The 13,579-nt window shown below is 38.3% G+C and overlaps 2 protein-coding genes across 2 annotated transcripts in view; one reads left to right on the forward strand and one right to left on the reverse strand.

The window, feature by feature from the left end:
• Positions 1-1,787: 1,787 nt before the first annotated feature.
• Positions 1,788-9,418, reverse strand: cbll1 (Cbl proto-oncogene-like 1, E3 ubiquitin protein ligase). Its single transcript, XM_033975986.2, has 6 exons — positions 9,309-9,418; positions 5,574-5,738; positions 4,383-4,483; positions 3,783-3,866; positions 3,635-3,708; positions 1,788-3,003 (listed from the first exon to the last, which is right to left on the reverse strand). Exons 1-6 carry the CDS (start codon positions 9,397-9,399, stop codon positions 2,004-2,006), a joined length of 1,515 nt encoding a protein of 504 aa, XP_033831877.2. The 5' UTR covers positions 9,400-9,418; the 3' UTR covers positions 1,788-2,003.
• A 1,838-nt stretch (positions 9,419-11,256) lies between these two features.
• Positions 11,257-13,579, forward strand: part of LOC117379357 (serine/threonine-protein phosphatase 6 regulatory subunit 2-like) — a 35,373-nt gene continuing 33,050 nt past the window's right edge. Inside the window, 1 exon segment of the mRNA XM_055225754.1 lies at positions 11,257-11,631. The gene's annotated coding sequence lies outside the window, so the exon portion shown is untranslated.

Below are 13,579 nucleotides of genomic sequence, written 5' to 3' on the forward strand. Positions count from 1 at the left end.
TGAAATGTTAAAGTGATTTTCTTTGGGCATCTGGAAAAGTGCTATTAAAAATGTATGTTTTTCCTGGTTTATGTTTTTCAGTTGGTGAAGTTTGCAAAATATATATTTCGGTAATTTATTTGATAATTGTCTATGGTTAGGACTAGTACGATTGGTTTAACAGGTATCCACATTTCAAACTCTGCCCTGCAGCCACATGCTTGTAATCAGATACACCTGACAGTGCTCAGGGCAGTTTCTCATGTCACCAACTACATGAAATCATAGAGGCCAAGCTGTAATAAGCCAATGAAGCCAGTAAAAAATGTATTGACATATTTCAATTTTTTTAATGTACATGAAATCAGTCTTATTTACACATACCACACATTTAAAAGTCATCATTTCTACCTTAAATCTGAACTAAATGTGCACCACTCACTTCTGATGAGTCCAGAACAGGCCCGTTCATAACAAGCATTACTGTACAGTTTGGTACGGCACAGGCTAGAGAATCAGAACTCAAATGAACAGTATGAATAACAGATTTATCATGGTTGTACGAAGTGATATAATTGTTTTTAGACTGGAAAGCAACATTACTAAAAAGAAATGAGAAATTTATAAATGATCACAGAAATAAATATATTATGCAGATTGAGAGGTGTTGTCCTATGCTGGAAACGTTAAACAGAGGGTATTTTACTTCTATGGGGTATTAAGTGCTAATACATAACATCTAGATCTCCATGTTACCCTTTGTTTTGAAAACGCTATATTCACTAAAAACAGTGATGTGTTTTACTTTCGTTTTTCTCACACTAAATCTCGCCTCCCTTTGCTCTCTGCCCTAATTCACTCATTCTTGTGTGCATCCCGCTACTGAAACTACTGCACATCACATCAGGTTTGTGAAGTTGCTGTGTACAGTTTTATATTATGTTTTTGTATATTTATGGGGAATTGTCATGTGGAAGCATGGGTGACGTAGGTTTGTGGGTGGAGCATTGGACAGAATTGTACTGCAAACCATAAGGAGGGTTCGAATAGGCCCAGGAGAGATAGCTATCATATTAACCATAAATCGAATCAAAACATCTGCATTTTGAATCTTAAGCAGGTTCTAAGCATTGAGTCAGCACTGGTCTAATTTTATACATGGTGTGGGTTAAGGGGTCTGTGAAAATACATTCAGTTCTATCTGGTTGACTACAAGCTTTGATCTCTCATTTTTAAACCTAAATCCCACAAATTCAGATATAGGTTTGAGTCCTCAGTAATCACTTATTTCATTTGTTACCAGCTTAACTATTACATTGACAAAAACTGACATAATCACTGACATGAGAACTGACAAAAATATAATTTTCTTAGATCACGATTTTGATTTGGCCAGGAATCATGTGTACTTCATGTTGTCTTAAGAGATTAGAAAAGCCATCTGCTGCTTCAGTGTGATTTGTTCACTTACCACTCACCTGAAGGATGACAGCAGCTGACCAACTGGAGGAGGGTGTGGGTGTGCCTGTCTTTAAACATTAAAGGGCCTGTACCCGATTTCCCCCCCCCCCCCCCCATGTATTTGAGCAAAATGTGTCTAGTCCCAGTACATAGCTCTTGAGGAGAAAAATCCACCGTGTACTGTCTGCATCTACTTATAAAGTCTTTTATTGTCCGATAAGCAAATGTGCACCATTAGCAGGCTAATTTTTGGCATTACCGTGACAGCAAACTTCCTTCTGGTCTCTATAAGGACTTCTCAACTTCCAAACTCATTGCGGTGAATAATGACAATGCTCTTAATGCATAAGTTCAGTGAAGAATAATTTGCAAACTGTTTACAATGAACTTGTTCTGTTTCTCAGACAGTAATAATCTGATGCAGTAATTTAAGCTAATAATTTCTGAATCACAACATTTCACCAAAATAAAAATACAAATTAAGAGTATTTTAACAACTGTAAATGCCTTACCAAAATGTACTCTGCTCCTGCTTGTTATAACTGAACAACATTGAACTCTTTCTACTGATAATAGGGTCTGTATCTGCCCTGGTCTGGGTGGTGCGGCCCGGGCATCTGCCCCTGGGGCGGTGGTGGTCCCTGCATGCGTGGAGGTGGAGGGGGGCCTCTGGGAGCTGGCCACATCCCAGGACTGAGGCCTCCTGGCTGGGTGAAAGGCGGGCTGAGGGTCCCTTGGTCCTCTGGAAACTGCTGCATTGAATTTGGGTTGTAGTGGTGCGGAGGTGGTGCATTTACGGGTGGAGGTGGTCCAGTATGCTGGGGTGGAGGATGGTTCATATAGGGGGGCATCTGACCCAGGATATGCCCAGGTGGAGGTGTGATAGGCGGGGGAGCATTAGACATAGGTGGTGGTGCTTGGTTGTACACCATATGGGGAGTGCCTGTACCTTGTGGGTGCTGCATTGGGTGATTTATGGGTGGAGGAGGAGGTGGAGGTGGGCCGAAGTGTTGCTGGGGCATTAGGTGATGTGGGTGGGACACAACGGGTGGTTGCGTGGGGTAGTCTCCTGGGTGGTGGTGGGGAGGTTGGGAGGGGCCCTGTGGCATGCCATCCCTCCCAGATCCTGAATCATCTTGTATGGGCACGGTGATCAGATTGCTATGCTTCCTGGTTGTTACGGTTGCAATTCGAAACGTCTCAGGACCCAGACCGGAGTTAGGAGGAGGCTGATCGTGTGCGGTCGGTGGAGGTTGGCTGTAAGGATCATGGGGCCCATGCTGGAGATTTGGCATGTGGTGATTCTTTTGAAGATGAGGAGGTGGGACACGGTATCGGTCAGTGTGGTCGGAGGTGGGTGGAGGCAGGTGCAGAGGGTCTTGGTTGCCACGGTTGGAAGAGGATTTGGCAGCACGGAGGTGGCGGTGGTTGACGTGAGCTTGGAGGTCACGTTCAGAGAGGTATGTACGTTTGCATCCAGGGACCACGGAGCACATCCACAGAGAGCCGCGCTGGCACTGCTCGATCCGCTGCACCGGGTCTGAGCAGCTGAACATAGTCAGGCTGAGAGAGCAAGAGAGAAGTCCAGTTACAATTAAATCTGGGAGACCCGATAAGGGAAAAATACAACTATTCATTAGGTTTCAGCATCCTGTTACAGGTAGAGTTGTCAAGTATCAATACCCAGATTTTGTGTGTGTTTTTTATTTATTTATTTTTATATATATATATATAAAATAAATAAATAAATATATACAGTGTGTATTGAATTCGGAACCTTCTTGCTCTTAGCCACAGCTACCATGCCGACCTATCACAATGAATATAAAATGTTTCATCATTGTGGTATTGTGTATTGAGCCTTTTCCTTGGTAGAGTTTGAAATTTTAATATCGTGACAACGCTAGTTATAGACAAGGTTTTAAGAACTTCTGATCATACAAATATGATTAAATTGCCAATTGCTATTACAACAATTCACATTTTTCATCATTGTGAATGCTTTTGTTCAAACTATTTCTAAAAAAGTTTAAAACATCTCGACCTGCCAAAATGACTCTTACTATTCTAGTTTTGTTATTGATTTTTGGATGACCCTAATCTACATCAATACACTTATGATGTAAAGTGTTCCATAGCAATTACTAAATGTACATAGAAGCCAACCCAGCCAATTATGGGGGTTCATCCTTACCCTGGGCACATCTTATCTCCTTTCTTCTCATGGAGGAGGGCACACTCATAGCAGAAAACATGCTTACAAGGGATCTATGAGAGACAGGTCCAAATATAAACCTTATGTTTAAAAGTATTTAATACAAAAATGATAGAAAAACACGCACCATTCGTCCATAGAGCTGAATGGGAAGCCCACATTTGTCACAAAAGTGGATTGGCAACTTGTCTTTTTCTCCAACCAGGTTCAACTACAAGAATAAAACAAAAACATACAATTTCAAAGTGGAAGAACTATATTAAGTAAAAAATATTTGAATTAGGATTATTCATACTGATTTTAGTCATGTTAAAATGATTGACTTTTTTTTAAACCAAACTCCATTTTGGACTAGTATATATTGTAACTTGTAAAAAATCTGACAGGGGGGAAATTACGTATTTTCATTTTTAATTACAAACTAGATGCACATTTTAGCAGTTGTTGAAAAATAGTCATGCTGACAGGACAGAACTTAACCTTTCCTGAGTATCAGTATAAGACCACAGAGAACCACTATTGGACCTACGTGGACAACTGGGGGTTAAACACAGATATAAGGCCACATGGTAATATAAAAGAAAGTACTACCATATAATGTTGAAAATCACAGTGTTTATTATCATCATAGTATCGGAATTGGTATTGAGTATCAAGTCTATTCCTTCGTATTGAAAGAGTTTATAGTTCACTATTTCAAACTGATTAATTTTAAAACTAAAATTACCTTAAAGTCCCAAAACAGCGGTTGTGGGAATCGCCTCTGATTTCCATAGACGTCTTTTGCCCCACAGTCGAACCTCTCCTCTGGTTTGAATCCAAAGTTTTCTGAAGAATTACGAGTCAGAAACAATTACATTTGAGAATTATTCATACTCAAACCACTGCATACTGCTGTTGTGTCCTTAAATTGTTGTTATAATCTGTGACAAAGACCAAACTGCAGCCTAACATAGGGCTGCTCATCTATGAAGTGAGTGATCTGAAGATTTGGTATTGTTTGGTATTTATCCGTCAGATCAATCTCATGATTCACAAGTTGAATCTGTCTTTATATAAATACATTTTTCCTAGTACTTTTTACTGCATAAATAGTAGTTTTGCATGAACTCCCTCCGCCATGTATAGTCTTGTGAGTGCAGTTTGGGTCAGATACACAGAGATAAGTCATAGTTTTGCGAGCTTTTGCCACAACCCCTTTTTAGTTCACTAAATCAGTGAGCAGCACATGCCTTTAAGCAACTAAGAATTTGTTGAGTACAACCCTAACTCATGTAATGTCAAATATTGACCTGTACATGGAGAATAGACTCATAATTCAGTGTTGTTTGATGTTTTTCAGTTTTTGAAGGGCAGAGGGTAGACACCCATGTCATTCACAACAGATCTTTTTTTTACTATTGTAACCAAGTTCTTGCAGGTGTAACCTCAGCCCGATTTGATGCACTTTGATGTACTAAGCTAAACCTCAAGTTAAATTAAAAATTAAATAATATGTTTTTAGAGCTGTATTTGACTATTGAACTTCTTGGTCGACTAAAGACATGCTGCTGATTGATTAGTCGACTAAAAAGGGGAGGAGCAAGGGCTCTCAAAACTATTCTGTATCTCTATCCGATCCAAACTGCACTCAAGACTACACCTGCAGGGGCAGTTCACGCAAAATCTACTATTCATGCACAAAAAGTACTAGGAAACAATGTATTTATATAAAGACTTTTAAAAAGGTAAATACCAAAAAATACCAAATCTTCAACTCACTCACTTCTATCTGCTGTTGTCCCAAAGAAATCCTTATCATATAAATAAAATCATTAGCCAACTAAAACTCCATCGACCAATTAGCAGCCTTATCAGTTTTGTCCTTACAGTATGATGTAGTCTCACATTACAGCTTTTAGAATTGTACCAAACTCACCGTCCTCTCCCGTTTCGCTCTTGCACACGCGTCCTCCAGGCCTCGGAGCTCTGGGGGGAGGTTTGCTTCTCAGTGGCGGTTTCGAAATGAGTTTAATCGGGATCCGTCTACGAACGTCAGGTCCCCCCAAACTACCAGAGCCATCGCTGCCCTGGAGATCATTATCTGAAACACATGGTTTATTTATCAAAATTTGATCGTTATTGGCCACCCCAGTTTAGATGAAGCTTTTTAAAAAGGTCCCTTATTCTGCAAAATTGATGTTTGCGTTTCAAGACCTGTTCAAATGTTGTTACCTCATCAAAAAACATACCTGAAGTTGTGTTGTGTTTATTGGTTTTTTAACTTTACTATTAGTCTGTTGACATCTCCAGAGCTCAAAACGTTCTGTTCCACCTTGTGATGTCATGAAGTGGTAATCTTCAAGATAACAGCTACTTTTTATCATTGTTTAGGAGAGATTGGGCTGAAATTATCCAAACGATTCTAGTGAAGGTATGAAGGGGTTTAAAAACACAGTGGAGCACTTCCTGTTTTACCACATGACATCACAAGGTGGAACAGAGTGTTTTCACTTTGAGAGAACTCCTAAAAATGGCTAAATATGCAGGGTTTGTGTGTTAAACATGTGTGAATGAAACATAACATAAATCCAGGTAGGTTTTTGATGATATAACAACATTATAATATAGCTCTAAAAAATAAAAGCAATGAGGTTGTGAATGGCAATTCTAACTTTTGGACCTTTTGGACAACCACAATTATTGATTAAATGAATAATCTTCACATCCCTAAATGTCAGATCACAGCATAACAAAATACTTTTATATAAAGTGACAGGGTAACTTTCAGGAGGTTGCAGTTTTAGGGAGCCAGAAAGTTAAAATCATACTTCGAAACATTCTCCATGGAGATATAGGCTTTTTATGCCATATTGTGGAATAATACAGCCAAAGGAACAACTTATAACACAGCCATGGAAACAAGCAGGAGGGAAAAAAGTTAGGTTTGTGGAAATGCAAGCCAATACACCACCCAAAAAACAAACAAAAAAACCCCAAACAAAATAAAACATGCTCTTATTTTGGTAAATTTTTGGGCTAAAACCTTTACTAATGTACTTCTTTTTCAACCTAAGTCATAAGTTAAGAAAGCACACTTAGAATTATATTTGGCTATGTTACTCACCTGCATATGGGACAAAATGGAAAAGTTAGGACACAAGACAACATTTCTTAGAGATTACCAACAACTGGTAAGAGGCAGAAAGTGCATGCTTAAAGGGTCAACATTACACCATGTTCTGATCCATGTTATAATGTTTACTTCTTGTAAACATACCTGGAGTTGTGTTTTGTTTCATTTACACTTGTTTAACAAATAAGTCCTTCTCTCAAACTAAAAACAATGTTCCAGTGCTCCACTGTGTTTTTAAACTCCATATACATTCACTAGAATCATTTGGATCATTTCAGCCCTGGAATTTACAAACTACTGTAGGGATGGGATGATGTAAAAATTTAGACTCCCTATTATTGTGGCCAAAATAATCGCGATTAACGAAATTTTCCCAATAATTATTAACCTGTTAACGTTCCCCTACCTTACAAGTCTACCGCAAGGTACATATACTTCTGCGTCACCCACACAAACAATCTACACATCAAATGAAAGCAACGGTGCTCATATTTCTGCAAACCATTTTCACCTGCAATCACCTCAGTGCTGACAGGAAAGACATTTTTACAGAAAAGCCAAAAATTTGGATTTGGACTTCACTTAACTTTGAGGGCTCTGGTTCTGTCAAACATCCACATATTCCCACAAAGTTGGTCTCAATCGTTCCGTACAGGTTCAGAGAATATAATCTAGTGAAGAAATTATGTCCCCAAACTAAATTAGATCGTCCATGTCCAATCAGATGCAGGAAAGTATTCCAAACGTGAAATCTGTTCTGTCACTTTTGTGGAGCTTGACAAGTGCGTAAACAAGGCTGTGTCCCAATCCGTCAAATGCACCGTTCGAAGTACCGTTCGCGTGCATTTGGTTTAGCATTAGCATATTGGTTGTTTGCCATTTTTTGTAAAATTGCTAATGTACACTGTATTATTTTATTACATTTTCACACCTGCCATATAAAGAACAGTCTAAACCCATCCTGGCATCAGTTACGTATTATGTGGAGGTGTTTAACTACTGGATAGTAGAAATGAGGTTCTACGAGGCCAATACACTACGCACTGTTGTTTTGCATTTTAAACATGACGATACAGACAAAACAAAGGAAGTATACGATTGAGGGCACTGTGGATGTTTGTACAACTTATACTAGAGGCATCTCTGACCCGGAGCGGTTCGTGGCAAAGAATGAAGATTCCCCGGTGGACTCAGGAGTTGAGGACCTTACTTTTTGATGGATTGGATGCTGTTCTCAATGGGTCAGCGTGGTTTATTCTGCTACTTACATAATTATAGGTAAAATATATCATGTGTAACCGTTCGTATTGCTTCTGTACACATAGTGTGCATTCAGACCATTGGCTCTGGCACATTTGTGTTTGTGCTGTATGAAGTAGGCTTCATTTGTCTATTGTTTAGAAAGGTCTTGTTTTATTCTGCAGTTTGCATTATTGTAGGTAAAAATATAAGATGTGCACACATTAGCATCTCATCTGTGCGCATAGGTGAGGCAAGCTCTGGCACGTTCTTGTGGAGAGTTACGAATCAGACTTTGTTTATTGTTGGTATCTGGCAGAATATAGTTCAGACAGAGATAACTGTGCTGCCAAATAGGCACAGAAGCTAAGTGTCAGTGCTATGACAGAGGCCCCCTTCGTGGGCAAACACCAGAACTAACATTTAAACATTGTAATTAAACTGCAACCATGAGGCAGTCTGGTGCTGTAAAGGCAATTATAATTGTGTTTGATGATCATGATTATTAAAAAATGCCACCAACGACCTTTTTTTAATCGCGATTAGTGATATTATCGTATATCGTCTACTGAACTAAAAGTAAAAGGAGCCGTTAACTTGAAAACTACCACTTCATGACATCACAAGGTGGAACAGAGTATTTTGAGCTTTAAAGATGTAGACAGCCTAATAATGTAGGGTTACTCAAAAGTGTGAATGAAACAAACCATAACTCCAGGTATGTTTTTGAGGAGGTAACAACATTATAACATAGATCACAAGAGTCAATTATGCGTAACCTGGGACTTATAAAATTACACATTAATTGATTACAACTACTCAACAAGGTATGCTTATATATATTTAACTTTATAAAACTGAGATCAATGGTCAATTTTGATAAAGTTTAATGTAGTAGCTTACGGACTTGGCTAAACCAGTGCGCTCCAAACACAAGATCGTGTTACTTAGGTCAACTTGTTTACTAAATAAGATGCACTTATTATTGAGACATCTGAGCACAGATGTCTCAGTTTATGACGTAAAACTGCCTAGAGCCGAAATGACCGATGGAACACGGGACAGATTCTTGACAAGTTATGTTTTTAATTCAAAGTGCTCGAGGCTAGCGCTGCGTGATGCTAGCCAGGCGCATGCTAACTAGCTTTGTATCGCTCTGGAAAAGAAACAAAAATATTCAGCGATGTGATCCAATGCGTGCGTGAGACGCGATGGTTAGTTCTGATACATGCTCAGATTATCGCAGTGAAGTCTGAATTCAAAAGAGCATTATTTGAAGGCGGCCTTTGCGTTTCTTACCGCTTTGGTCCATGATCCGCCGTGAGCTGAGAACGCGCGCAGCATTCTGGGAATTACAGGAAAGGAAACTGCGCATGAGCAGTGGAAGCATACATATGTATGTATGTACACTCACCTAAAGGATTATTAGGAAAACCTGATCAATTTCTCTTTAATGCAATTATCTAATCAACCAATCACATGGCAGTTGCTTCAATGCATTTAGGGGTGTGGTCCTGGTCAAGACAATCTCCTGAACTCCAAACTGAATGTCAGAATGGAAAAGAAAGGTGATTTAAGTAATTTTGAGCATGGCATGGTTGTTGGTGCCAGACGGGCTGGTCTGAGTATTTCACAATCTGCTCAGTTACTGGGATTTTCACGCACACAAGTGTGTGTATGGGTGTGTGTGTGTGTGTGTGTGTGTGTGTGTGCGTGCGTGCGTATTCCAGACAAACTTTTGGACCTGAATAATCATCACATACATCACTTAAATAACTAGTATTAGTAAATTTAGCCTACTAAAAGTTTGGATAACCTGAGCACCATTTTTTCTCCTTGAAGAAAATTATAAGTGGGAGATTTAAAAAAAAGCCATAATAAAAACTCTACAAAAAGATTAAAATAAAACAACACTGTAAATGCACAAACAAACATTAAGTACTACTTCTGCAAGTCTGAGCTTTGCAGTAAGCTATAGTTTCAGCACATCAAAAACATTTTGTCATCAAGATAACCATGATAGATAGCATAGGTGTATAAGATGTGGGCAATATTAGTCACTGTAGTAACCTATTTGCATAGTTTATTCACAAACTGCTATTGTGTCTGCCTAGTATGACATTTTGAATATTTGAAACTGATTTGTCTGGTTGGTTTTAATACAGTGAAAATAAACATGTAAAGTCATCATTCTGTGCTGGTTTGAAGTTGAAAGAATTCTTATTAGACCTTAGTTGCAAAGTTCACAGTAGTAGTAATACAAATCTGTAAACTTTTTGTCCAAGTTGACAGATTTTACTTTTGGCTTTTATTAAACTGTATTTGGGGAAATTCAGATGGATAACAAAAACTGGTCTACAGGCTGCCTTTGGTCTCAAGGCCATAGTTTTGAATTCCCTGTAGTTTTGAACTCCCCTGTAGATGTTCCAAGTGTGGCCTTTCACATTCACATGTAGGTAATCTACACTTTGCTGTCTCAATATGAAAAAGTACTCATTTGACCCATCTCTCAATCCCACCAAAGCACCCCAACCACAGCACATGGATATCTTAAACAAGGCGTACACTTGACAATCCTAAATTAAGCAATTTATATGAAGAGACAATCATAATATTTTGAGCACTTTTTCCCATTCAAAAGATACAATATTTTGTTTTAAATTGTTAACAGCTATGGCAACGGTCCCATGTTCTTATCCTTCTGAAAGCCATTGAGTGATTGATTAGATTCACTCCTTTGTGCTCCAGATGATATTCTAGACTTTCTGTGACAATCGCAACTGCACAAAACTAAAACTAAAATAAAATGTTTTTGTTTTTTGTTTTTTTGTGTGTGTGTGTGTGTGTTTTTTTTTAAATCAACAACATATGGTTATTCTAGTTCTTCATGGAATAAATCATTTCAATTAAGGCAAAATGTAGCTGCTAACTAAAACTACCACTTGGTGACATCACAAGGTGAAACAAAGCATTTTGAACTTTGGGTTTGCAGACAGCCTAGTAATGCAGAATTACTCAAACATGTGTGAATGAAACAAAACAGAAATCCAGGCATGTTTGTGTCGATTCCAACATGACTAAAAGCTCACGAGTGAATTTTGCGTAATATAGGACCTTTAAATAATATAATTCACCACCATAACGCCCCTCTGCAGTTTTCTGTTCTGACGTTACTTTACACTGAACTCTGAAATACACCTGAAGTCCATGCGCGCCCCCGCAGGACTGTGCAGTGCGCGCTCCCGGCTGCACAGATATGCTCCAACCATGTCGCCATTTTGATCTGAAAAATATGACTGAGTTTTGCTGCTTCTTTGCATGCTAACTTAGCCTTCCGCTGCACTTAGTTTACACGTGAGTACGAATCACACATCGTACAGTTTAAAGTACTCGTCCTGGTGTTTCTATGAGGCAGTTGCGCGTGTATGGGCTCATTATTTGGTTGCTTTGCGAGCCTCTGTAGCTGTCGCAGACATTCAAAACAAAACACTTCGGGCTAATGTTAGCTCGCTAGCAGTTAGCAACAGAGCTAGTGACTTATTAGCTTGTTGCCAGACGGAAAAACTCTGTGAAAAACTCATAAATACGACCAAAGGGATAACGGGAGAGCTCCAAAACAAAGGTAAGTTGAATGGTTGTGTGCGAGGGCAGGTTTTAAAACGTGGTTGAATGAAATAAAGTGCAAATAGCGATCGGGAAAGTTGCTTACAAGTTGGGAGAGCTGGTTAAGTTCGCTAAACCACGTCGCTGCTCGTTCACTGCTGGGATATTAGCATTGAGCTAATCTGGAGGAAAGGGGAACTGTGTAAAGTTATGTATTTCAACCGCTAATTAAGGAGTTAAAGTGTATAATTACGATATAACCTGATTGATCATACGCTAGAAAAACCTGTTATGCCGCTACAGTACATGATTCTAGGCAATTACCATGAACAACTGCATACATAAAATGACAAATAAAATATGGAAAAGATGTGGCTGTTTTATAAGAAATTAGATTGTAACGGTTATTAAAATGGATCTCTGTAACTCGAGAAAAATCTGCATATGAAAACGATCAACAGTTAAAATATAATGTATGTGACGAGTTACGGCTACAAAATACCCTGCACTTAGTTATCCAAGTTCATACTGTTGATATGTAACCAGGGCTATCTTTGTACTATTATTTGTATATGCAATAATTAAAGTTGCCCTAACTTTTAGCAAACAAAATAGGTCAAAATTAAATAATTTTGTGTACTGATAAGCGTACAGGAACATGCGTCCTACTGTGAGCAGGCTTGCATTTAAACAAAACCTCTACTTTTCCACAGTAAGGCTTGCATGAAACTGCTGCATGTAGAAGTGTGGTTTTAGCTAGGGCTGCAGCCAATGATTGCTTTAATTGATTAATTTAGTCTAGAGATTATGCTTTTGATTATTCAATTAGTTGTTTAGATTGTGAAATGTCTGTGAATGAGATTTTTACTAAATTTGACATAGATGAAGCTAAAGGGATCCTGCTTGAATACATGCTGACAGACACAATACTTTTTTCATCAAAAACACTTAATTTAAACGTTTTCTGTGTCATTTTTCAGTAATTCCAAGTTTGTCTGAGTCATAAAATCTGTTCTCTGGGCAGAGAGCATATTTTAGAGTTTTGTATAACCTAGAAACGATTATTCAATTACAAAATTAGCTGACTGTTATCTCAATTATAATCAATTAGTTGTGATTAATCAATGAACGATTGTTTCAGCTCTAGTTTTAATTTTCCAAAGATTCATTCAGGTGAGAAAGTTATACAGCGTTGATTTAATAGTGGTTAATTATGATTCATTTAAATATCACAATATTTTGATGACATGCCTGTTGACAATCTTGCAGAGCTGAACTGATTTCAATAGATTTCAATAACAATGGATTCTATAGAACAGTTCTGGGCAACTTTAACTTAGCAATTTATGTGGTAGATTTCCAAAGTCATAAAAAGTCAAAGAGCAGTCACAATAAAGGTCCCAGAAGAGCCCAGCGCTGATGGGATCCCTAGCTCCCGCAGGTGCAATTGTGTTGAAAGCAAGCCTGTCACGATCACAGTTTAAAGCATGACATATTGCTGCAGAGAAATAATGTGATAATGATAATATCGAAACTCCTTTTAACACTAATATGACAATAAAGCAGGATAATCACAGTAAGCCATTGTTAAATAGACAGTATTATTAAAAAGCTTGCAGGAAATAAATGGCAAGAATGAAGCAATAATTAGCCATAGAAGTTACCCTCTACAGCTCAAATCTTATTGTATTACAACAGAAATGACAAAAATCTCTCCACTATTCCAAAAATAAATAAATATTTAGGGCCAAAATATATTGTTCCAGCTTTCATTTACTGAATGAGAAGTTAATGTAGTAATTTTTGTGACAGGCCTTCATGGAAGTAAACTATCTGGAACTTAAACCAAAGATGGTCCCAGTGCATGATGCCACTGAAGTATTTTTCTTCTGCATTACTTCCTCAATACTTGCCCAGTGCTGCCGCCTGTGTGATGACAGAAACGTGATTAGTTGATCATAATCGTT

Source organism: Periophthalmus magnuspinnatus, chromosome 12, assembly GCF_009829125.3.
Source record: "Periophthalmus magnuspinnatus isolate fPerMag1 chromosome 12, fPerMag1.2.pri, whole genome shotgun sequence".
Taxonomy (NCBI): domain Eukaryota; kingdom Metazoa; phylum Chordata; class Actinopteri; order Gobiiformes; family Gobiidae; genus Periophthalmus; species Periophthalmus magnuspinnatus.

Excerpts from the sequence above, each read along its gene's own strand:
- cbll1 (XM_033975986.2), bottom strand. The coding sequence starts at position 9,399 with ATGCTTCCACTGCTCATGCGCAGTTTCCTTTCCTGTAATTCCCAGAAT. Across the intron at positions 5,739-9,308 it reads GCGGATCATGGACCAAAGCG|ATAATGATCTCCAGGGCAGC; the intron begins GTAAGAAACGCA and ends CATGTGTTTCAG. Across the intron at positions 3,709-3,782 it reads TTCAGCTCTATGGACGAATG|ATCCCTTGTAAGCATGTTTT; the intron begins GTGCGTGTTTTT and ends TGTCTCTCATAG.